A 26,390-nucleotide genomic window follows, 5' to 3' on the forward strand; every position below is an offset into this window, starting at 1 on the left:
TACTGCTAAAAGTGTAAGAAAAGAAAACTACAGGCAGTTGCTATTGCTGTAGCAAGGGTAGCACCAGTATGTGCTAATTTAAAATATTTTATTTATCTGATGAGCTTGAAAAGTGTTATAACAGTGTATTTTTTAATATAAAGTAATACAACTAAACTCTGACTTGTACAGCAGACACCTCCAGGTCCCTTTACTTAAAGTGACACCAAATATAATCCATACACATCTACTACTTAATAGCCCTGTAATTTATTTTTCATTGTTTCTTACTGTGTTTTTCGGCCTCCTGTACATGTAGCATTTGTACTGCTCTATACACACTACAAATAGTAGTTCCTAGTCCATGTCAGGTAGCAAGAGAGGGTGGCTACCTTCCCGCCAACATTTTGACCATGAAGAATTAACATAGCCATCCACTAACAGAAAGTCAGATCACAGCAGCAAAAAAAAGGCATGGTTCAACTGCAAGTTTTTACCCATCCACCCCCCACCTCGACTGTTGGTTTAAACAAGGTCATATTAAAAGTTGAGCAAGAGATTGCTGTGTGCTTTGCCTTACTGAGGTAATTTATTCTGTTGGTCTCTCTAAATGACAAGTAGTGAGGTGCATTAGGGGGCAGGCCAGAGGCCTGACATTCTGTACAAAAGATAAGGTTTTCAAATTGAGCATCTTGAGTTTCAGATCTCATTAAATGGACCAACCGCGATGTGAAAAGGGTATGGAAGACAGTAGGTGACTGCTATACATTTCTAAGGTTAGCTTTATTACTTTTTACAGGCATGTAACCGTTGCTAGTGTACATACAGTATACTTACATTAATTTTGTTCCTGCAGGTTGCATCTTCTCTATTAAAAACCCTTTGTGGTCTGCTTGCTCCAGCAAAGTATTATAGGGCTAGGAGTTGCCAGGCACGGGGAAGTATTTAACTCCTCCAAAGGAAAACCCTGCAACAGAAGAAGCTAGTGGCCGATTACACCATGTTTTGTTGCAGGAAAAATAATAATCTTACATAGATGTTCCATAAAGTAGTTTCTACTGTGGTTATAGTTACACATTTGAAAGATGCTTATCAATTGCGTACTATGATATTGAATTAGTTTTGTAGGTACGTTGGTTAACTCTCTCCTGGGATTTAATTAGCCCTCCTTCTCTAGCTAGCTAGTTAGCTTCTTAAATGCTTATGGCCTGACCTGCCTTCATAAATGGAAATGGCCTGACCTCCCTTCAGAGTCCCAGTAAAATTTTTCTTAAACAGTGATTTTTCTCTCTTCCCTTCAATCTCCAGTTTCTGTGAGGGTGAGGAGTAAAATGATGTGATATCCTGAAACTCAGTGCTGGGCACTGTTGTTGCTACCATTCATTCACAGGTAATATTGATACTCTAATGCTACCCTAATTATGGTAACAATTTCTACATCTGGCCTGCTACTAAACATCACTAAGCAAAAAAAAAAAGAAAAATTGGCACTGCTTATTTTCATATTTTCCTACAATAAACAAAGTTCTAATTGTAAGGGCACATTTAGATGGGCTCTGAGACCCGTCCTCCATGCTGAGCCGCATTTTGCTGCTTCTGTATTCACCTTGGTGCTGCACACAGGCAGCCCATAAAAGTGGATGCAGATGCAGTGGCTGCAGGACCAGTCCCATAACAAAATTTGACAAATGGGCATGAGTAGTGCCACTAGTGCGCATATGTCAAGTTTGACATGCGACTGTGTCTGCGCAGCTGCCGCGTTTTCATCCACTTCTGTGGACTGGCTGCATGCATGATAAAGACACAGCAAAAAGCATCTCAGCACAGAGAACAGCTCTTAGAGCCCATAATAGGCATCCTTAAAATGGGTCACAGGCCAGAAATGACAAAAACTACATAACCAGAACAGGTCTGTTTAAATAAAAAAAAATGTCTTAGCTGCATTATCCCATACTCAGGCACAGACTAAACATACATTGTTTTGAAGGATGGCTATGTAAGTCTTTCCTTTTTTCTCTTTTTTTTCCTTTCATCAACTTAATCTTTTAATCTTTTTATCTTACTGATGATAGGTAGAACACAAGATAGTTCTGCAGTAATAACTATTAGCCAGAGAACATGCAAACCAGGCTTCCTTCCAAGGATTATTATTGCAAGTCTAAATTTTAATTAAAAGTCAACTTTAAGTAAACCTGCCTTACCAACCCTAGATTATTAGGGAATATCTGGTGGTTTAACCAGTAGTGTCATTGCCCACCACCCTAGTCCACATTACCACTGGGTTTAACATCTCAGTACTTCTAGGCATAGAGAAACGCATAACCTTCCCCCTGTCCCCAGTGTAATGGCCTGTGCTTGAGTAGCCAATCTCCAAGCCTGAAAACTGTCATATGGGTGTGGGGACATGCTTAAGACCCCATTCACACAGGGGCAACACGACTTGCAGGTCGCCTCAGCGAGGCGACCTGCAAACGACTGCCCGGGCGACTTGCAAAACGACTTCTGCATAGAAGTCTATGCAAGTCGCCCCAAGTCGCCCCCGAAGTCGTACAGGAACCTTTTTCTAAGTCGGTCCCCTTAGAACGGCTCCATAGTACAGAACGGGAGGCGACTTGTCAGGCGACTAGGTCGCCTGACAAGTCGTCCCTGTGTGAATGGGGTCTTACAGTATGCAAAAACTTGCTTTCAAGAAGAGTTAACTTTTGCACAGGATCTTTGCAGTGATGGCACCAGCATTAAAAGAGAAATAAGATTTAGAGTGTGCCTAATATAGAATAATGGGGTGTGCCTCTAGACAGGTTTGTTTTAAGGTATACAATATTCCTAAGGCTGGGTTCATACTGATGCCGGATGTGGCTCGCAGCAGGGGGTTCGCTGCATCCCTGTTCTCCGTGTCAGGGACGACTCTGGGCCGAATTTTTGCCTGAATTCGGCCCTGAAACTGAGCCAAAGATGCACAGGTCTCCTGTGCAAGCCGCTCCACAGCTTCCACGGAGATAATGTGAACCGGCTCCATAGGGAGCCGGTCACAATCTCCTGTCATGCCAATTTACACTAGTACGAACCCAGCCTCAAGCTGGTTATACACTAAAATCTGACCAGTTCAGCAGGGACCAGACTAATTTCGATCAGTGTGTGGCCATCCCTGCTAGACAGAATTTCATCCACTGATTGACTTCTGTCGAAGGGACATGTTAGAAAACCTTTTTCATTTGCAGCTGCAGCCACTGATCAGTAGATGGGGGACCCCCATAGTAGATCCCCCATTTCTCCATCCACTTCATTTGTGTGGATACAGGAATCTGTTTATGTTTCATTCAGCCTGCTGGTTGAGCAAGCGAAAAACTAACTGCATATACTGTAGTTTTTTAAAGCCAGTTTAAGGGGCAGCCTGGCTTTAATTGGTCAAAATAAGGAAGACTAGGAGACTTGTTGAGAGAAAAAACAAATATTAGTGTTATTCATAGGATAAAAGCAAATCCACCTTGATTTTATCATTTTCCATTGTTTTGGCGCCACTTGCACATCATCTATGTGTAGCAGTACATACTATGAAAATAGAGACTAGGATTATATAATATTTATGCATACTATTTACTAGTATTTACATCTTATAGAGAAACTAATCAACAACAATGGACATATAAAGTACACAGATAAAACTTTATAATAAAAATCACATAATTTTTAGGGATGTCACATAAAAAATCTCTAAAAAGTGAATTGCTCATAAGTACACCATAATGCCCGTACACATGGTGGGATTTTCTGACAGAAAATGTTCGATGGGAGCTTGTTGTTGGAAATTCTGACCGTGTGTAGGCTCCATCTGACATTTTCCATCGGAATTTCCGACTCACAAAATTTGAGATCTGGATCTCAAATTTTAAGACAACAAAATCCGTTGTCGGAAATTCCGATCGTGTGTACACAATTCCGACGCACAAAGTTCCACACATGCTCAGAATCAAGCAGAAGAGCCGCACTGGCTATTGAACTTCAATTATATCGGCTTGTCGTACATCACCACGTTCTTGACGTTCGAAATTTCCAACAACATTGTGTGACCGTGTGTATGCAAGACAAGTTTGAGCCAACATCCGTCGGAAAAAATCCCATGGATTTTGTTGTCGGAATGTCCGATCGTGTGCACGCGGCATAACAGTTAAACCCCAGTGATCTGGCCATCAAAAAAAAAATAGGACAACATATTACTGACTATTGAACTGTTATTATGATATATATATACTATATTGTCAAAAGTATTGGGACACCTGCCTTTACATGCACATGAACTTTAATGGCATTCTAGTCCTAAGGGTTCAATATCGAGTTGGCCCACCCTTTGCAGCTATAACAGCTTCAACTCTTCAGGGAAGACTGTCCACAAGTTTTCGGAGTATGTCTATGGGAATGTTTGACCATTCTTCCATAAGTGCATTTGTGAGGCTATGCACTCATGTTGGACTAGAAGGCCTGGCTTGCAGTCTCCGCTCTAATTCATCCCAAAGAGGGTTCTATCGGGTTGAGGTCAGGACTCTGCAGGCCAGTCAAGTTCCTCCATCCCAAACTCGCTCATCCATGTCTTTTTGGACCTTGCTTTGTGCACTGGTGCGCAGTCATGTTGGAACAGGAAGAGGCCATCCCCAAACTGTTCCCACAGCATGAAATTGTCCAAAATGTCTTGGTATGCTGATGCCTTAAGAGCTCCCTTCATTGGAATTAGGGGCCAAGTCCAACCCCTGAAAAACAACCCACACCATAATTCCCCCCTCCACCAAATGATTTGGACCAGTGCACAAAGCAAGGTCCATAAAGACATGGATGAACGGGGTTGATTTGGGGTGGAGGAACTTGACTGGCCTGCACCTTTGGGATGAAGTAGAGCGGAGACTAAGAGCCAGGCTTTCTCGTCCAAAATCAGTGCCTGACCTCACTCAATATTGAACCCTATGGACTAAGACTGGGATGCCATTAAAGTTCATGTGCGTGTAAAGGCAGGCGTCCCAATACTTTTGACAATATAGTGTAAATTCTCGTATACTACAACACCTCAATGTACTTGTATCCTATACAACAGACTTGCGAGAGGGAGTGAGGAGGTCACATAGTCTTTCTTCTTGTACTATATTGATGCCATCGCTATGGATGTAGCATACCATCCTTGTTGGAGTCTATTAACAGACATGGTATTGTTTGAATACCTCCTCACCCCTATGCTTCCTGCTTTAGTAATATTTTTTTCCCATAGAACATTAGTACTGTCAGAATGTTAGTAAAAATTTCTTTAAAAGGTATATCCTGCCAGGGACGCTCCACATTAGAACTTTTGATTCTAAAAGAGCTCAAATTCTGTATTATGACCATTAGAGTCCTATGTATTTCAGGGTCTGCAGCTGACCTCAAGTGTTGAGGTTCCTTTCCTTATGTCCTTATGCTTGCCCAGGAGATACTTTTTAAGAACTATATTTGGAAACAATATCATCTATGAAAAAATAGCTTCAATCTTGCTCTTGAAGAAACAGAGTCTATTTTTGAGAAACATCTTGAAAGAGGTCTCTACTCCACCACTCTTTTTTAATGATAACTAAAAATGTACATTACTGCAGTGAGTTTTCTGACTGTATGAAAAATATGCAAACCCCATAGATCTACTGAATTGGGGACAAGTATATTGAAGTATTGTAGCATATGGAAATGTACTTATGAGCAATGAATTTGTAAGAAATGTTTATTGCGATAATCATAAAATGTAGAGAGAAAAAAATATTATATATAGTTCTTTTTTCTGTGTGGGTACCTTTTAAAAGTCTGGGGTTGCTGATTGATTTTCTTGCTTTTCTTTCTATGCAAGTGTTCTATAGTAGGTTTTGGTCCCCCCAAAACCACCCACTACCCGATTTGATAGTATGCGCATTTAATTATTCATCCTATTAACTAAAGTGGTAGATGGTAAACGTTTGATCAGTCAAAGCAGAAAACTGCTGGAGCAGTGAAAGAGAATCAAGGCTTTGTCTGCTGGCCTGCTAATCAGTAGCTGCCTTGTAAATATTTAAACTGATTTGGATTAAACTTTTTCACGCTTTTTTGTTTTCCCCACTCATTATTTGTTTGCAATTAACTACAGCCTATTTACGATTATATACTGTGTGTGTGTGTATATATATGTGTGTGTGTGTGTATAGATATATCTATATAGATAGATATATAGATATATCTATCTATATAGATATATCTATATCTATATAGATATATACAGTATATCTATATAGATAGATATATAGATAGATATATCTATCTATACACAGTATATATACACCAAGCAAAATTATAAACGCAACACTTTTGTGTTTGCCCCTATTTATCATGAGCTGAACCCTAATGACGCGTACACACGGTTGGACTTTCCGACAGCAAATGTGCGATCAGAGCTTGTTGTCAGAAATTCCGACCGTGTGTAGGCTCCATCGGACAGTTTCCATCAGAATTTCCGTCACACAAAATTTGAGATCTGGTTCTCAAATTTTCAGACAACAAAATCCGTTCGTGCAAATTCCTATCGTGTGTAGACAATTCCGCCACACAAAGTGCCACGCGTGCTCGGAATCAAGCAGAAGAGCAGCACTGGCTATTGAACTTCATTTTTCTCGGCTCGTCGTACTTGTTGTATGTCACTGAGTTCTTGACGTTCGGAATGTCCGACCAACTTTGTGTGACCGTGTATATGCAAGACAAGTTTGAGCCAACATTCGTCGGAAAAAAAACATGGGATTTTGTTGTCGGAATGTCCAATCGTGTATACATGGCATTAGATCTACGACTTTTTCTATGTACAGAAAAGGCCTATTTCTCCCAAATGTTCTTCCCAAATCTGTCTAAATCTGTGTTAATAAGCACTTCTCCTTTGCTGAGATAATCCATCCACCTCACAGGTGTGGCATATCAAGATGCTGATTAGACAGCATGATTATTGCACATGTGTGCCTTAGGCTGGCCACACTAAAAGGCCACTCTAAAATATGCAGTTTTATCACACAGCAGAATGCCACAGATGTTGCAAGTTTTGAGGGAGCGTGCAGTTGGCATGCTGACTGCAGGAATGTCCACCAGAACTGTTGCCCTTGAATTGAATGTTCATTTCTCTACCATAAGCCATCTCCAAAGGCGTTTGAGAGAATTTGGCAGTACATCCAACCAGCCTCACAACCGCAGACCACGTGTAACCACACCAGCCCAGGACCTCCACATTCAGCATCTTCACCTCCAAGATTGTCTGAGATCAGCCACGCGGAGAGTTGCTGCAACAATCGGATTGCATAACCAAAGAATTTCTGCACAGACGGTCAGAAACCCTTTCAGGGAAGCTCATCTGCTTGCTCGTCGTCCTCATCGGGGTCTCGATCTGACTGCAGTTGGTCGTCGTAACCGACTTGAGTGGGCAAATGCTCACATTCGATGGTGTCTGGCACTTTGGAGAGGTGTTCTCTTCACTGATGAATACCGGTTTTCACTATACAGGGCAGATGGCAGACAAGGTGTATGGCATTGTTTGGGTGAGCAGTTTGCTGATGTCAACGTTGTGGATGGAGTGGCCCATGGTGGTGGTGGGGTTATGGTATGGGCAGGCATATGCTATGAACAACGAACACAGGTGCATTTTATTGATGGCATTTTAAAATTCAAAATATTTTATTATTTTGTGCAAGAAATTACAAAGTACAATTCAAGACATTGTACGTCGTACAACGACGCGTTTCTTAAGTAAAAGACATAGTAGAGAAACAACTTAATTGAACTAAATGTAATAGTCAGCAGCTTGACATTGGGCATCATGCATTCAGATGAGCCTAGGTAAAGAAATACACTGTACTGTGGCTATGAGTTTATACAAATATATTTCTAGGGCGCCTTCTCCCATCGCAGCACCCCAAATGGGATCTCTTTGTGCCACTAGGGGAGAACGCCCCCCAAGATTAGTAGGTATGTACAGTCCACATCTTTTCTATTGAGGTGTGGAACCTCTACTGAGGTCGGAGTGTAACTATAGGGGCACATATATGATGTACACATTGCTCGGTCAAGAAGGTTTAAGGTTGTCATTGAGTTTCTGGGTGTGGACTGCAGCATTAGTCCAGTTTGTCCAGGGTAACCATTGTTTATTGGCTTTGGATGGACGACCATTGCTGGAAGCCATCATTGTTTCATAACTGAAGTGGAGTGAGACCAGGTCTTTTGTTTGTGTTATGGAAGGGGGAATGCCTGATTTCCAATTCCTTGTTATGTTGAGTCTGGAAGCTAATAGGATGTGGGTTGTTGTGTGTCTGAGAGGGCCAGGTATAGCCTCTATGTTTAGGTTTAGAAGTGCCATCTCAGGCGAAGGTGGGATACAAGTTTTGTTGATGTTGGTAAGCAGATTGAACGTGTCTACCCAATATTTTCGGATGGAGGGGCATGACCAAAAGATGTGGAACATGTTTCCCCTAGATGATTTGCATCGCCAGCAAATGTTGGGGGTGTTAGTGTTGAATGTGGCTAGTTTATCTGGGGTTAAGTACCAACGGAGTGAGATTTTCTGGGTGAGCTCCCAGAGTGCTGAACATTGGGTTGCTTTGTAGATGGACTTGAGAGCTAGTTGCCATTGTGTGTCAGAGAATATTTTTGTGAGATCTTTTTCCCATTGATAGTGGGAGGTCATCTTGGTGAAGGATCTTTTACCCTGTAGGAGGTTATAGAAGTAGGATATGCCTTTGGGCCGTGGTGTGGGGTTTGTGAGGAAGTCCCATGTCTTTTGGGGGATGTTGTAGAGAGGGAGAGGTATTTTATTTAAACAGTGTTGGATGCGGAGGTATGTGAAACTTTCAGAGGCGGGGATAGCATATTTCCTTTTGTAGTTGGGAGAAGGGTTTAATTTGATTACCTTGTAAAAGTTGTAGTGAATGAATTCCACTAAGGGACCATTTGGAAAGTCCGAGGTCAGGTGTTAAATGGTGAAGAGTCTCTAGGGGTATGTTGAGGAGTGTTTTAGGGGGATTATATTCTGAGGGGGTGATCAATTGTTTCCAGGCATAGACTGAAGCTTTCATAGTCGGGGAGATGGAGGGGGATAGATAGGAGCCCAAAGGGGTGCTCATTAGCCAGATTTTTAGGTTTGGGCGTACCAACGATGTATTTTCTATCTGTGCCCATAGAGATTGGGTGTTAGATTGAAACCACTCTGGGAGTTGTGCAAGTATTGCTGCGAGGTAGTAATCCCTAAAATCTATGGATCCTGTGCCTCCCGCTAGTCTGTGTTTGATTAATTTTGCGTGTGCACATCTGGGTTTTTTCCCTTTCCATAGAGATTTATTGAAGATTGATTGGAGGGTCTTAAAAAAGGAGGCTGGGACTGGGATTGGCAGTGTACGGAAGAAGTATAATATTTGGGGAAGACATGTCATTTTGAAGGCTGCCAATCTCCCCGACCAGGAGAGCTCATGTTTAACGATATGTTGTGTATCAGATTTGATTTTTTGAAGGAGTGGGAGAAAGTTAGAGGAGTAGATATGTCTTGTAGTTTTTGGGAGTTGGATTCCCAGGTATGTGATTTCCTTGTCTGCCCAGTCAAAAGAATACTGTGTCTGGAGTAAATTCTTGGTGGTGGAATCAATATTAATATCTAGAATTGAAGATTTGGTTGTGTTTAGTTTATAATATGATACCTTACTGAACCAGTTTAGAGTATCTTGTGCTGCAGCCAGGGAAGATGAGGGGTTGGTGAGTACTAGAATAACATCGTCCGCGAAAAGGCTAATTTTGTGACAGACGTTACCAATTTGAATTCCGGATATTGTAGTATTGGTTCTAATATGTTGTGCTAATGGTTCCATTAGTAAGTTAAAGATAAGTGGGGACAGGGGACACCCTTGACGCGTGCCATTTGTAATGGGGAATGGTTTGGAGAGCATACCCTGTGTAAAGACTTGGGCCGAAGGGGTAGTGTACATAGCCAAGATAGCTCTAAGGATGTGGTCTCTGAACCCAAATCTCTGTAGGACCATTTTAAGGTAGGTCCAGTGAACCCTGTTGAACGCCTTCTCTGCGTCTAATGAGAGGAGCAGAGAAGGCGTTCCGGTGGATTCCGCATGATGTATCAAGTTGAGCATTCTTCTAGTGGCGTCTGGTGCTTGTCGTCCCTTAGTGAATACTGTCTGGTCTTTATGTATGAGGGTAGGTATAATGTCTAATAGACGTGCGGCGATGGTCTTAGCATTGATTTTCAGGTCAAGGTTGAGTAGGGAGATTGGTCTAAAGTTTTTGGGGGAGTTCGGTTCTTTCCCTGGCTTTGGTATCGTAACTATTAATGCATTTAAGTAATCATTCGGAAGTTTAGAGGAGGAGGCAGCGTTGTTGTATAGTTCAGTAAGTTGTGGGACGATTTGGGGGGAGTATTGTTTATAATATTCAGCTGTTAGGCCGTCTGGACCTGGAGCTTTTCCATTAGGTAGGGAATCTATTGATGAGAGAATTTCCTGTTCTGTAAAGAGCTTATTGAGTCTCTCTAACTGTTTCTCATTCAGGGTAGGTAGCTGAATGGATTGGAGGAAGAGGTTAATCTCTTCTGGTGAGGGTTGTGGAGTATTAGTGTTGTGTTTCAAATTGTAAAGGTCGCTATAGTAATCGCTGAATGCGTTGGCTATATCTTGAGGGTTGGACTGGGGTATATTAGTATGGGGGTGAATAATCTGAGAGATTTTAGTCTTAAGTCTTTTACCCCTAAGTTTCGTTGCCAGAGATTTTCCTGCTTTATTGGAGGTGGCATAAGAGGTGGCTTTAATTCTACGTTGGAGATATTCAAATGATTGAAGGAGTAAGGTTTTCAGTTCTTGTCTTAGGTTGCATAGTTGGTGGGTTATTGGGTTTTTGGGTTTAGTCTTATGCTGTTGTGCTAGGGAGGCAATTTGAGTGGTTAACTCATCTATACGCTGCGTCCTCCTCTTTTTGTGAAGGGAGCTTAGTTTGATTAACAAACCTCTAATATAGGCCTTATGGGCGTTCCACACCACCCCATGGTCAGACGCTGTGCCTTTGTTTATAGAGAAAAATTCAGAGAGATGGTTGGAGATTTCTGTTGTGTACTTTTCATTTTGCAGTATGTAGTTGTTTGCGCGCCACAGAAATGTGTTGCGTTGTGGAGTGGTATCTGAGATAGAGATAGATATTGGGGCGTGGTCTGACCATGTTGTGGTGTGGATTTCAGATTTACAAATATTCTGGAGTAGCCATTTATCTGTTGTAAAAAGATCAATTCGTGAATATGAATTGTGCATGGGAGAATAAAAGGTAAAGTCCTTTTCTGAACCATGGTGGCAGCGCCATACATCGAATAAGTCCTGTGTAGACAGAAAATTCTTCAATGGCGATATTCGCCGCTTCGCAGGAGCTGTTGTGTCCATGGTGACGTCAGGAACATTGTTGAAGTCCCCGCATAGAATTACGTGGCCTTTTTTTATCTGATTGATTAACCTCTGAACTTTGTGCATGAACTTCATCTGTTGGGTATTTGGTGCATAGATGTTGGTTAAAGTGTAGAAAATTTTGTTGATGGTGCACACTAGAATTAAGTATCATGACTCCTTTGGATTTGGTAGAATGGCAGGCATGAAAGATGTGTGGGAACTGGCGGTTGTTGCATAATGATGAGTCTGAGTTTATCAGATGTGTCTCTTGGATACAGAGAATGTCGCTCTGGAGAGCTCTGGCGGTTTTCCATAAAGAGTGGTGTTTAGCCGGGTGGTTCAATCCTTTGGCATTAAGTGAGAGGACGTTTAGTGGCATTGTGGTGTGGGATGGAAATTGATTTGAGTGAGAGTCACTTACAGTTAGTTGTCCTGGTCTAGGATACGGAGGATCCTGCGATCTGTGTCTGTTGGCAGAAGGAGTTCGGTCCCCTGGTAGGGAGATGGTTGGCTAAAGGAGCTGCGGATAGAGCAAAATGTTAATCACACTTTATATTAGTAACCCAATGATCAAACTGCCGATAAAGCAACTGTGCTTAGTTGAAAGGAACAACGTAGAGGAGGTGTAAACACCGCTTCAGCCTCTATTTGGGGGTTAAACAGTTTGTAACGAAGGGAGCTGAACAATCAATGGAAGATTGTGTGGTCTCCAGGGGAGGGGTGAAGTAGTAGTTAGGCCTACTATGGCAATAACTGTAGGGTCTCTTCAGCTGGGGTGGTGATCCATACGGTTGCGGGCGTTAAAGGGGCCGCTGCGGGTTGGTGGGGTATGGGAGGTTCAGTGATTATTCCCCAGTTGTGGAGGAGGTGCAGGCCTTTGTTTAGGTCATGTATGGTGTGAGATTGACCTTTCCTAGTGACCAGGATAGTCGCTGGGTGGCGCCATTTGTAAGGAATTTTGTTGTTTTGAAGCCCCTTTGTGATCGGGTTCAAGTTTCTTATTAGCTGGAGAGTGTATTTAGAGAGATCTGGGAAAAACTGGATTCCCGTGTACGGAGCTGGTAATGGAGATTTGTTTTTGACCCCTAGCAGGAGTTTCTCTTTAATGTGAAAGAAGTGGACTCTCATTAAAACATCTCTGGGAACAGAAGCAGCGAGGTGGGATGGCTTGGCTATCCTGTGTATTCTGTCTATGATTATGTCCCTGGGGGATGCTTCTGGGACAATGACGTGCATTAATTCCTTTGCGTATCTTGGTAGATCTGCAGGCATTATGGATTCGGGGACTCCACGCAGTTTGACATTGTTCCTGCGAGATCTGTCCTCTAAATCGGCCAGCTTGGCGCGGATCCATGTTTGTTCCTCCCTCACATCTTCACACACATCTATGACTTCATTAACTGTGGCTGTGCAGTCACTCGTATTTTTTTCAATGCATGTCACTCTCTCATCTATAGTGTGTGTGTCTGAGGAGATTTTAGCAAATAATGAGGAGAGATCTGTCATGAGGGAGGTCTGTAGGGACAGTAGCATGTCCTTTAAGGTGGTGTCCATCACAGGCTGCCCCGATATGGGGAATGATGCCATTGATGAATGCAGGGCCTGTTTGCTGAGAAGGGGATTGAAAGCCTGGGCCTCAATTTGTGAAGAGGGCGGGCGCTGCGGCGGCGCATCAAGCCTCATCTTAGCTTTCGCTGGGCTATTTAGGAGGTGGTCACCTTCCAGGGGGTGAGTGGGTAAAGCTGGGGGGTCACATGAAGCGGATTCTACCGGGAATTCGTCCGGTAGATCCGTGTATGATTCGCTCGGCGCGGCCTGGCCAGCGCCATCTTGGCTTTCACTGACCTGCTCCGCCGACTTGTAGGAGAACTCGGTGAGTTTTTTGGGCTTGTACTCCGGGTTTCTCTTTCTGGATACGCTGGCCATGTTCCCAAGTGTCCCAGGCGCAAGGATGGCGCTGGATTGTGTTAGCTGTGCGGCCTGAGTAGCTGTAGTATCTCCCCTGTGAGACGAGCTGAGGAACCAGGCGTCCATCTTCAGCTCCGGTCAGCCACGCCCCCCCTATTGATGGCATTTTGAATGCACAGAGATACCGTGATGAGATCCTGAGGCCCATTGTTGTGCAATTCATCCACGACCATCACCTCATGTTGCAGCATGATAATGCATGGCCCCATGTTGCAAGGATCCGTACACAATTCCTGGAAACTGAAAACAACCCAGTTCTTGCATGGTCAGCATACTCACGGGACATGTCACCCATTGAGTATGTTTGGGATGCTCTGGATCGGCATATACGACAGCGTGTCCCAGTTCCTGCCAATATCCTGCAACTTCGCACAGCCATTGAAGAGGATTGGACCAATATTCCACAGGCCACAATTAACCTGATCAACTCTATGCGAAGGAGATGTGCTGCACTGCGTGAGGCAAATGATGGTCACACCAGATACTGACTGGTTTTTGGACCCTCCCCCCCCCCCATACAGTAAAACTGCACATTTTAGAGTGGCCTTTTATTGTGGCCAGCCTAAGGCACACCTGTGCAATAATCATGCTGTCTAATCAGCATCTTGATATGCCACATCTGTGAGGTGGATGGATTATCTCGGCAAAGGAGAAGTGCTCAATAACACAGATTTAGACAGATTTGTCAACAATATTTGAGAGAAATTTTGTGTATTGCCTTTTGTGTACATAGAAAAAATCGTAGATCTTAGAGTTCATGATAAATAGTGACAAACACAAAAGTGTTGTGTTTACCATTTTGCTCAGTGTATATATATGTATATATATATATATATATATATATATATATATATATGACTATTATCCGAATATATGTATATATATATATATATATATATATATATATATATATATACAGCTGTGCTCATAAGTTTACATACCCTGGCAGAATTTATGATTTCTTGGTCTTTTTTAGAGAATATGAATAACACAAAAACTTTTCTTTCACTCATGGTTAGTGTTTGGCTAAAGCCATTTATTATCAATCAACTGTGTTTACTCTTTAAATCATAATGAAAACAGAAACTACCCAAATGACCCTGATCAAAAGTTTACATACCATGGTGATTTTCGCCTGATAACATGCACCCAAGTTGACACAAAGGGGTTTGAATGGCTATTAAAGGTAACCATCCTCACCTGTGATCTGTTTGCTTGTAATTAGTGTGTGTGTATAAAAGGTCAATGCGTTTCTTGACTCCTGACAGACCCTTGCATTTTTCATCCAGTGCTGCACTGACGTTTCTGGATTCTGAGTCATGGGGAAAGCAAAAGAATTGTCAAAGGATCTGCGGGAAAAGGTAGTTGAACTGTATAAAACAGGAAAGGGATATAAAATGATATCCAAGGAATTGAGAATGCCAAGCAGCAGTGTTCAAACTCTAATCAAGAAGTGGAAATTTAGGGGTTCTGTTGAAACCAAACCAAGGTCAGGTAGACCAACTAAGATTTCAGCCACAACTGCCAGGAAAATTATTCGGCATGCAAAGAAAAACCCACAAATAACTTCAGGTGAAATACAGGACTCCCTTAAAACATGTGGTGTGGCTGTTTCAAGATGCGCAATAAGGAGGCACTTGAAGAAAGAAGGGCTGCATGGTCGAGTCGCCAGAAGAAAGTCATTACTACGCGAAAGCCACAAAGTATCCCGCTTACAATACGCCAAACAGCACAGAGACAAGCCTCAAACCATCTGGCACAAAGTAATTTGGAGTGATGAGACCAAAATTGAGCTTTTTGGCCATAACCATAAACTCTTCATTTGGAGAGGAGTCAACAAGGCCTATGATGAAAGGTACACCATTCCTACTGTGAAGCACGGAGGTGGATTGCTGATGTTTTGGGGATGTGTGAGCTACAAAGGCACAGGAAATTTGGTCAAAATTGATGGCAAGATGAATGCAGTATGTTATCAAAATATATTGGAGGAACATTTGCATTCATCAGCCAGGAAGCTGCGCATGGGACATACTTGGACATTCCAACATGACAATGATCCAAAACACAAGGCCAAATCGAATTGTCATTGGCTACGGCAGAATAAATTGAAGGTTCTGGAGTGGCCATCTCAGTCTCCTGACCTCAACATCATTGAGCCACTCTGGGGAGATCTCAAACGTGCAGTTCATGCAAGACAGCCCAAGAATTTACTGGAACTGGAGGCTTTTTGCCAAGAGGAATGGGGAGCTTTACCATCTGAGAAGATAAAGAGTGTCATCAACAAATACCACAAAAGACTTCAAGCTGTCATTGATGTTAACCACTTGCCGACCGCTGTGCGCTGATTTACGTCGGCAGAATGGCACGGGCAGGCAAAAGGGCGTACCTATACGTCCCCTCGAATTTGCCGCTTAGCAGAAGCACACCGCGGCAGCGTGCCCGGTGTCCTCAGTATTTGCCGGCGGCCCGCGATTGTGGCGAGAAGAGGCAGAACGGGGAGATGCCTATGTAAACAAGACATTTTCTTGTTCTGCCTAGCAACATGACAGGGATCTACTGCTCCCTGTCATCGGGAGAAGTGATCTCTGTCATGTTGTACTGAGCCCATCCCCCCTATAGTTAGAACACATCCAGGGAACACACTTAACCCCTTGATCGCCCCCTAGTGTTTGAACCCTTCCCTGCCAGTGACATTTATACAGTAATCAGTGGCTATTTGTAGCTCTGATCGCTGTATAAATGTCAATGGTCCCAAAATAGTGTCAAAAGTGTCCGATCTGTCCGACATAACATCGCAGTCCCAATAAAAATTGCAGATCGGCGTCATTACTAGTAAAAAAAAAATAATAATAACAATGCCATAAAACTATCCCCTATTTTGTAGACGCTATAACTTTTGCACAAACCAATCAATATACACTTATTGCGATTTTTTTTTTTTTTTTTTTACAAAAAATATGTAGAAGAATACATAGCGGCCTAAACTGTGGAAGAATTTTTTTTTTATATATTTTTGGGGGATATTTATTATAGCAAAAAGTAAAAAAGATTGCTTTTTTCAAAATTGTCGGCCTTTTTTTGTTTATAGCGCAAAAAATAAAAACCGCAGAGGTGATTAAATACCACCAAAAGAAAGCTCTATTTGTGGGAAAAAAAGGACATTGGGTACAACGTCGCACGACCGCGCAATTGTCAGCTAAAGCGTCGCAGTGCCGAATTGCAAAAAAATGCTCTGGTCAGGAAGGGGGTAAATTCTTCCGGGGCTGAAGTGATTAAAGGGGGCAATACACGATATTAAGAACCCGGGGTATGTAAACTTTTGATCAGGGTAATTTGGGTAGTTTCTGTTTTTAATATGAGTAAACACAGTTGATTGATAATAAATGGCTTCAGCCAAACACTACCCATGAGTGAAAAAAGTTTTTGTGTTATCATACACATTCTCAAAAATGGGCAAGAAATCATAAATTCTGCCAGGGTATGTAAACTTATGAGCACAACTGTATATATATTCTATATATGTTATATATATATATATATATATATATATATATATGCAGTACATGAGCTTGTAAGTTCTAAAGTGCAATTAGTTTTTCCTGTAAATGTTGGGGTGTAATGATAATTGCAAATTAAATGTTACCCTAAAGGTGCACATTTGTAAAGCTAGAGTAAGCCGTAAACAGTTGGCTTTCCAAATTGTGAGGTGTAATGTTGACATAATTGACCAGATACTGCTTTCTGCACACTGCGTCGTAATTTTACAGGTCTTTCATAACATGCAGACCACAGTGTGGAACATTCTATGCATTGTTCTCTGTGTAAAGCTGCAAAGAACGCTTAGTGTTAGGAATAGCATCATATGGCTAACCCCTTCTCCTGACTTTTTTTTTACGAAATACACAGTTATGTCAGAGTCCTGAAGCACATTTGAAAAGCACAGAACTGTTTATCCTTTTCATTCATTCATTCATCACAAGACTCCCTAAGTGTCATTGTCCTGGCAGGATTCTGTTCCTTACTTAAATTGTGTTCTTCTCATTGCCTTCCGTTTCCATGCTATAATGAAAAACCCAGCTGCCCCTAGAAGCAGTTCTTGGACAATAAGGAGTATTCATTCAGCCTAATGCACAATTCCTTCCTTTTGTCTCCCCAATTGTTCCTGCTAGTGGAAACTGGGTGCAGCTTCCAGAGCAATGCAGCAGGATGTGAACAGAAGACAGGAGGCTACAGCTAATAATGAGAAGGGTGGTTACACTGATCATGCATGCCCCAGGGGGTGTGCCCCTGTCATTCAACCAGGAAGAGCAGCACCAGGTGAAGGATTGATCAGAATCGTATAAGACAGCGCTGAAGAAGGAGGTGAGTATTGCACCAAAAGTTACCTTTTTTATTTTTTTTAACATTTTTAACAAGAAGCTGAAGTTTAAAAAGACAAGAATACTGTGTGAAGAACAGTAACCTGTAGCAGCCCATTTGTTTTGACTGGATTAAAGAACTATAATTTTATTTTTACATTGTTCTGCTCCTCATGGGACAAAATACATGTAGTACTTTGTCCCATGTAGCTAGGTTCTTCCTAAGTCTAGTTATGAAGTCTCACTGCATGGCAAATCTAACAACAGCTTTGATGTTAACAGGTATCCACTGGAACTGGATCTATTGGATCCATGCAGCTTGTCTTGGCTCTGAGCACTTTTCTGAGAGGGAGAGGAATGCAGAGGGAGAGTGGGGTGTGTCAGCCTCCTATCTCTCTGCATTCCTCTTGCCTTAGCTTGTCTCAGGAAAGTGTTCTGCACTAAGACAAGCTGTAGTTACAATGGATTTGTCTTCAAACTATTGTTGGAATTGATGCGTGGGGAGGGGAGGGGCAAGTTGGACTCATAAGTAGACTTTGGAATCACTTAGCTACATGGGACAAGGTACTACATGTACTTTGTCCCATGGGGCAGAACAATGTAAAATAAATCGTCATGATGGCTCTTCTTTAAAGCAGTGAAAGCTGAAATTTCATACGGGTTGTGGTGGGCTTCTTGCAACTTCATATTCGGAAAGTTGGATAAAATGTATTAGACACATTGCTAACTGCCATGCTTTCCATCTGTATAATTCATCTCTATGTTTCTGATCCCATTGTGTCCTGTTTATGCAAATATCTTGCTGTGTATTCCAATTTTATTTCATTGTTACCAATATACATTACTGTAGTCAGTAGACCCTTTTCTGCAATACTTCCAGGATAAGAATGGAGAAGGAGCTCAAGAGTTGGAAAAATTGCAAAGCAATCGCATGAAAGTCCTTCAGATGAATGTCTGCAGTGATGAAGAAGTTGCCCATGCTGTGGAATTTGTGAAGGAGCACCTTGAGGACCCCGAGAAAGGTGGATAATAGATCCAAAAATCTGCCATGTACCCGACTTTATTCTATCATCAGTATGTTTACAGGAGCCTATATAGGTGTTTTCTATATTGTCCATTGAAGGACCCAGATTCAGATACAGTTGATTATACTGCCGCCTGCAAAAGGTTTGGATAGTGGCAAACAGAAAAAATTGGAAGCAAGCCTCCTTATAACCTGTTCTCTACCCATTTTTTTCTCTTTGTATATTTTTCTTCTGTGGTTTCAAACACAATTGCTCGCTACACTGCTACATGAGCTGGTCTCTATATAGCAGTTATCTGGATTGGTATTAGCTCAGCCTAGCTTTGGAGACTGTAACTAGACCCTGCCGGACTGGAGATTTTGGGGCTAGCCTGGAATGTGACCTTCAGGCATTGGGTTCTGTATTGTGGCATGTTCCATACCTTGGTATATTGTGTTAATAAGCCATGGAATTTTTCCCTGTTCAAGAGCCCAGATAGAGCCCCAGGTGTGACCTTGTTGCCATGACAAAAAGAGGCAAGACCACGAAACGCATTGTCATGGCAACTGTTTTGCTTGTGGTTCAAGCCTCCTTCCTGTGAGCATTGTGGCTTCCTCCTAGCTTGCAGTTCTTGTGAGGTAATTTCCTGTCCGGCTATGTGTCACTTCCTGTGCGCTGGCTTTTTGGAATCTGCTGTACAACCTCTCCACACTGGACATCATCTCTCCAACTGATTCTGGCCTCTTCCTTGGAGTCACCTGTTTAATCAGCGATTGTCACAGTGCCTAAGGCTGGTATGCTATTACACCTTTACAGTGTTACAGTGAGCTTTTTATTACAGCATCATTAATTTTAAAGAGACAGTTGTCCTTATGTGCTCAATAAACTTTTTAACAGACCCTATGGATACATACCTTATTTCAGTAACTATTTATATAGAAGCATGCATCAGTCCATCCAGCTGAGCTCATTAACTGTTCCCTAGCATCTAGTGATCACCTACCAACAGCGGCCTTGTGTGTGTGTTTTTCTTCTGCTTACTCCTCAACTTCTGGGAGTTTTTTTATGAGCAGGGAGGTCAAGTGACTGGATTTTAATTACATTTTTTTTCCCTTTACACTAAAGCTGTAGCGCCTGGATTTAGGTAATTTGCTAAAACACCAGGTGCTACCTTTCTGTTTACACCACTAATTGCCTTTTTAAAAATCCAGGCACCACCGGATATACTGTTTTAAGAGTTGAGGCTGAGGGGCCGAGAGCTGACATTATTTTCAGGCTGGAGTGACAGACTCTTTGCTCTCTTTTATGACATTCAGCCTAAAGAAAACACTATCTCACTGCTGCCTGTGAAACACCACGTGGATCACCTGTCTGTTTCCACTGCCTGCCTACAGTGATCTGGTGACCTCCAGCCACCTGAAACCCTCATCATTATTAGCTGCTTGATTTGAGTACCTGAGGCCTTGCCTAACATTTGGACCTTGCTGCATCACTGGTGCAAGGATGCAACATGTCTTTGCTAAGACACAGAAGGGACAATGCTGTTGCCACATGTGACCCCACTCCTAATGCTTCTGGGGGTATTTACATATTATCCCCAGAAGGACCCAGCACCTGTAATCTGGAACCCCTATTGCTTTAGGATCATTATCATTGATATCTCCTTCAGTTCCATCGAGTGAGGCCAAGTCTTCCTCCATGTCCACCCAGTACTTTTTGGCTGTATGTGCTCAGTTATTGGGGAACCCTGCCTGCAGTGTGTTCCCAGCACCTTTGACTGCAGAGTCTATCTCTGACCCTCCTAAATTCTGAGATCAGCCTTTGGCCCCTGTTATTATCTGTAACTTATACGCAGAAACCCAACAGTCTATCTTTGTCTTTGAGGCACCGCAGTCTTTTGACATCACCTCAGATTTACAAGGGGTTATTTCACAACTAGGTGATCAACCTGCTGGTCCAGGCATTGTGTCTTCTAGGACCTTTCCACTTCACTTACTATTTGAAATGCTTCTCTATGCAGAATGAAAGCACCCTGAGGAGTCTGGCATTTGGGTGCAGAGAACACCCCTTTTAGACCACAGGCTAAGCTCTTGTCTCTGGCACTTCCTTTGGTTGCTTTTCATTATATTTCTTGTGGTATTGCACAAAATAATGCAATCTCCCTGGGTTCTCAACGTTCCAGGACCCTTTGTTCCTGCCCACATGGGGATTTGGGTTTTGGATTTGTACTCCAGATGGACACTTACTCTCTTCCTTGTAGCATCCTCTGTCCCTTGGTCCTGTCAAGCCCCTCATGGTACATTATACTCCTCAGCATCTCTCCTCTCCTGAAGGACTTCCTAACCTACAAGGTCGACTAGAACCAGTTATGGTTGTCTCCTATCTACATGCATTCCTCAAATTCCTGCTACTTCTTTGAGCGTTGGCCCTTGTGTTTACCTGAGTGACCTTTCCTGGTATCCCATTGAGAAATGTTTGGATGACCTTTTTGGATCCCTGCAGTCGGTACCATTCTGAAGGGTCTAACACATACAAGATGGTTCTCTCTTTGTTGGAGACGATGCCAAGAGTCAGTTTCTTGGGTGTTGGTGGTGCCTTCTCCAGAAGGGTGTGGAATCTGGTCTGCAACAGGACCGGACAACATTAACAGTACTGCTCTTTGTTGTCTTCCTTAAATGCATTGGGATCTGGTTCTCCTGTACCAGGGAGCTCTATGTCTCCTAGGATTGTCAGCAGATGGAACATGCTGGTAATACTGCTGAAGGGACACTCTGTTGGGGATAGAATACGTCTGAAGGCCTTTGCAGGACTAGATTTACCTGGGGATAGCTCCTCCTGCTCTGGCTGATCAGCAGCTTCTTGAAGAAGTTTCTACAGATGCCGTCCCTTGTTCTGCCCTTAATCATGTGAATGTTCTTAGCAGCAATGCCTAGATTGTTTCTCACTCAGTGCTTATGGCACTTCTCTGGACCAGGCAGGTCTGGAAATTTTTATAACCATGTTCACTGTTCAGGATTAGGTAGATCCTGCAGTTCATCTGTCAGACCACAGAGACACCTCCAAGGGTTAAAGTGGATTTTTTTTTTAACCCGCATTTTTTTCCGGTGTACCCTCTCACCATTTTAGGGTTGTGCTATATCTTTCATCCCTGCCAAGCCTTTCAGAGATGTCCCACTTGCACCCTATCCTTTAATTTAGGCTGACTTTGTGGGCTTAGGTCCTTCCATGTATACTGGCTGGTCTTTTCTTGAAGGTCTGGTCATAGGTTTTCTTGGAGGCTTTCCCAATTTTTTTTTTTTTCTGTTGACCACATTGTGTTGTGGGTCCCTTTCATCCTTAATCAGGTAGTTATGTTCTACCTGTGATGCAAAAAGAATTAAAGCCAAAGGATCAGCCAGGCAACTAGGAAGCTAGCAAAGGCATCCCATGCATTTCTCCTGGGACAGGATTTTTTAAGCACAAATTCTGATCCACTTTTTTTTTTAACAGGTTACATCTAGCGGGAGCACTATCAAATATTAGCAGCTCTAGTCATCACAAACAACTGGGGACTAATTTCTGGTTTCCAATCATGTGATCGCTATGTGAACTGCTAGTGAGCACATGCAGTGTGGATGTTTTTCATAAAAATAAACCCATTCTGAAGTCTCTCTGTAATGGCACACATTTTTACTTGTATATAATATATTTCCAATTTCCCTTTTCCTGTCCATTTATTGGCCTATACAAAGAGTAACAAAGCACAGTGCTTTTATAAGTGTGCCAGCTAAAAGTCTGTTTAGGTAGCTATTACCTACAGGATTATAATCAATTTAACTTTGGCATATTGACACCACTAAATTTGGTCTGGGCATCTACACATCAATGAGCTCTGGTTGTGAAATAATGTAGTTGTAAAAGTGATATCTAAATTTTGTGAGGTAAGAGTTTGAAAAAACTCAATGTTTTTTTTCCCCTTGTACACAAAACTTATCTGAAAAGAGAACCATGTTGCGAATAGCAATCATTAGTGTTTCAGTTGCTGTAAAGGAATCTGGCATTTCTGTTCTGTTTTTAGATGCTCACAGGGTCACTATTATGCTTGTCCCTAAGACTGAGTTCTTATGTGTCTGTAAGGATCTAAAGCAGTAAGCCAGTAAGGTGATGCTATCAAAGTGGAAAGGATGCACTGTAAAATCATTAACTCAATACAAAAAGGAGAGAAATAAGTCAACTAGAATTTTAGAAAATAACTATTGATAATGCAAACAAGTTAATGGAAACCTGAGAGCAATAAACATTACCAAAGTATTTCTAAAACAACAACCTTACAGCTGACTTTGTGCCACGCATTGCCCCTCTTGTATACCTGCGAGTTTGTTACGTGCTTAACACAATCACTTACTATTATGCAATGATACTTTTTCTCGTAACTTTCTCCCACGTTACTGTAATGCCGCATACACATGATCGGAAATTCGGCCAGCAAGAGACCGAGCTTTTGGTCGGAAAATGCGACCGTGTGTATGCTCCATCGGACTTTTGCTGGCCGAATTCCCGCCAGCAAAAGATTGAGAGCAGGTTCTCAATTTTTCGGTCAGAAAAACTTTCGATCAGAAATTCCGATCGTCTGTAGCAATTCCGATGCGCAAAATTCCTACGCATGCTCGGAAACAATTTGACGCATGCTCGGAAGCATTGAACTTCATTTTCTCGGCTCGTCATGGTGTTGTACATCACCGCTTTCTTGACGGTCGAAAGTTCAGCGAACTTTTGTGTGACCGTGTGTATGCAAGCCAAGCTTGAGCGGAATTCCGTCGGAAAAACCATCCAAGATTTTTCCAACGGAAAATCCGCTCGTGTGTACGAGGCATAATTCATAGTTAATGGGTGCACATTTTCTTGCACTATATGGCCCTGCTAAAATAGGTATTGGGGCCAAATTGTAGGCATCCTTCCAAATACTACACTACAATACATATAGAATATGTGTAAAATAAATGTTCTTCCAAGATGGTCCTAGCAAACTAACTATTTAGAAACATCCAGTCAAAGGGCCTGGTCTACTAAGGTTGAAATTTATGTAAAGTAAGCTTAACCTAGGCCAAATTAAGTGTAGTGAGTAGAAGTAAATCTGTGTGGAAACATTTCTTTGACAGCGAAGAATGTGGCTAGAATATTAAAAGTGTCTATTGCATGTGTCCGATTTTTCTTTTTTATGTGCGGTTATTTTGCATTTCAGGTTTGTGGGGCTTGGTTAATAACTCTGGCATTGCTACATTTGGAGAAGTGGAGTTTACAAGTCTTGACACATATAAAGAAACTGCAGATGTGAATTTATGGGGAACTATTAGAGTGACAAAAGCTTTTTTGCCTCTGATACGTCACAGTAAAGGTAAGTTGTTAGGACTATAATCTTTAATTTACAGAGTAGCAGGCTGGATAGCATTATTTTGCAATAAACTACTCTGCAATTCAATAGCATTTGGATATTAGGTAATAATATGTATTATGAAGAATCATTTTTAACTGCCAGTACACAGATGCATCCTCGTGTCCTACAAATATCCATGTAGTGTGACCCACACCACATACAAAATGAGATACCAGGTTAATCTTAGAAACAAACAAAGACAAGTCAAGTATAAAAAGTGTAACTTATTAGACCTTTATTTTTTCAATTATACACTTAATCATAAAGCTTAATTTTTTAAATTAGTCTGGCCATATGAGTTCACTCCTGCCTAAAACTATAGGCAGAGACATCTGCTTGTCTTCAGGAGCACCAAGACTCACTGCAGTCCACCTTGTGACTTGGCTGAGAGCATCCACACATTGAGGTGCTAGCTTTTCAGAACAAGTACTTTCTGTAGTCAAAAGTGCTCATTATTGCCCCTTATGGTATTCCTAAACGGCCTAATTGCATCGAGTCACCAGAATGGGGTCGCAGTCAAGCTATTTATGCCTATCCTTAAACTTTATGCCCCCTAATTTAAGTCATTGCAGTATAGATCGTTATATGGACAATAAGGAGCAGTGATTTTTTTGTAGGTGTTCTTTTAAGGCTGTGTATATGAATGTTTTATATGCTTATATTGTTCGATTTTGTACATATATCCCTACTGCACACCCAGGAAAAAACTTCCATGTTACAGAAGAATGCTGCACGGTGTAAGAGTCTGTCATGTTTGAAAAAAAGACATAGTGGAGTGGTGGTTCCATGTGTTAAGACTGCTGCTATGCCATTACTTAAAGGAAGCCTTTACTGAGAAAACATTGAGCTGCCATTGCTGAGATCTTATTTTGAAAATGATTGTTGCCAGGCTGTTATCCTGACCCAGTTATATTCTAAACTGAATCGTTGTCTTGGAACAATTATATAGAGAAGGATTTTTCACTTTACTCTGATGTTTATGCTATGCACACTTATTCTAGGTCAATGGATTGAAACTAGCATTTTCCGGAGACCAGCAATAGCAGCTTCTATATTACTCTTTAAAAATGTTCATGATAAAGTGTGCAGGGCATGCTTCCATATGCTCCGCATGTTAAGAGGAAAGCCCTAAACCCAGCCAACAGGGCCATTGTACCACTACCTGTCCCATGGTCTGATGCATCTAATTTTGTTCTGCCTGATACCTGCCTCAACCTACTGGTGCCCCATGTCATGATGCATGAATGAACGCAACCATCTTACCTTAAACAAAAGTAGAAACCTTAATAGAGTTAGAAGTGACAGGAACTCCTCTGGGTTTCCTGTGGCCTTCCTGCTCCACCCACTTCCCTAATAGTTCTATCACACTCTAATAGGGGTAAGCTAAGATAAGTAGACTAAACAGCAACTACAGTAGGAAGAAAAATAGTTGCTTTCTACTCTATTACAGCTCACAGTAACTTTACAGAAAACGTGAATGCATCATGAAATGGCTATACATCAGGAGATTACTGTACTATCATAAAAGCAGCAGATGCCTGTGCCCAGAACAGCCACATGATTACTTAAAATACAGCTGTAATGAGAGATGTATGAGGCCTGCCATTGCAGACCTGGCCATTGAGAAAATAAGTTCCCTGGCTGTTGTGCTGAAGATTTGGATTAGGCATTTTCTGATTTACAGACCTTGAATAAGTGTAGAGATAAGAAATCACAACACTTTTTGTTACACTTATGCTTTAAGAACATGGAACAAGTATGGAACAAGTAGTGAAACCAATCACAGTCAGGCAAGTAGCATTTACAGGCGTAGGCCAGCAATGGCAGCTCCAATATGTCTCATGACAGGAGTACGCAGACTTATTTAGAAACCATTTTCCAAACTGTTAAAGTGGCCTTAACAGACTGCTAACACTTTGTGAACTGCTGTTATGAAGTCATACAGTGGATCTTCCTAGTGTGTGCTTGCTGCGGCTAGCAAGTGACTCGCTAACAAGTAAATCTTGTTGACTAGTTTATGTGACGTGATCAGACTCAGAGGTAGGTTTGTGTTACTTGTAATCCTTGAGATTCTTTGACCAGCTTTTAAATTGCATGTGAGCTGCTTTGAGTTGCTTCAAACTAATTTTGCATTCAAATTGACTTGTATTTAAAGACTTCACACAAATAGCCATATTCACAAGTTGTCAGGTATAGCTTAAAGTGACATTAAAGCCGAAATTATACTTTTTAA

At 41.9% G+C, this 26,390-nt stretch overlaps 1 protein-coding gene and 1 long non-coding RNA gene across 2 annotated transcripts in view; both read left to right on the forward strand.

Moving 5' to 3' along the window:
- LOC141139820 (D-beta-hydroxybutyrate dehydrogenase, mitochondrial-like) overlaps positions 1-26,390 on the forward strand; it is a 52,477-nt gene that overhangs the window by 19,824 nt on the left and 6,263 nt on the right. The window contains exons 3-4 of the mRNA XM_073626331.1: positions 18,621-18,762; positions 23,966-24,118. Coding sequence (XP_073482432.1) covers positions 18,621-18,762; positions 23,966-24,118 — 295 coding nt within the window. The remainder of the gene's footprint in view (positions 1-18,620; positions 18,763-23,965; positions 24,119-26,390) is intronic.
- Positions 705-17,686, forward strand: LOC141139822 (uncharacterized). Its single transcript, XR_012243815.1, has 3 exons — positions 705-755; positions 1,288-1,369; positions 17,552-17,686. It is a non-coding gene; the product is annotated as an uncharacterized lncRNA (long non-coding RNA).

Source organism: Aquarana catesbeiana, linkage group LG04, assembly GCF_042186555.1.
Source record: "Aquarana catesbeiana isolate 2022-GZ linkage group LG04, ASM4218655v1, whole genome shotgun sequence".
Lineage (NCBI taxonomy): Eukaryota > Metazoa > Chordata > Amphibia > Anura > Ranidae > Aquarana > Aquarana catesbeiana.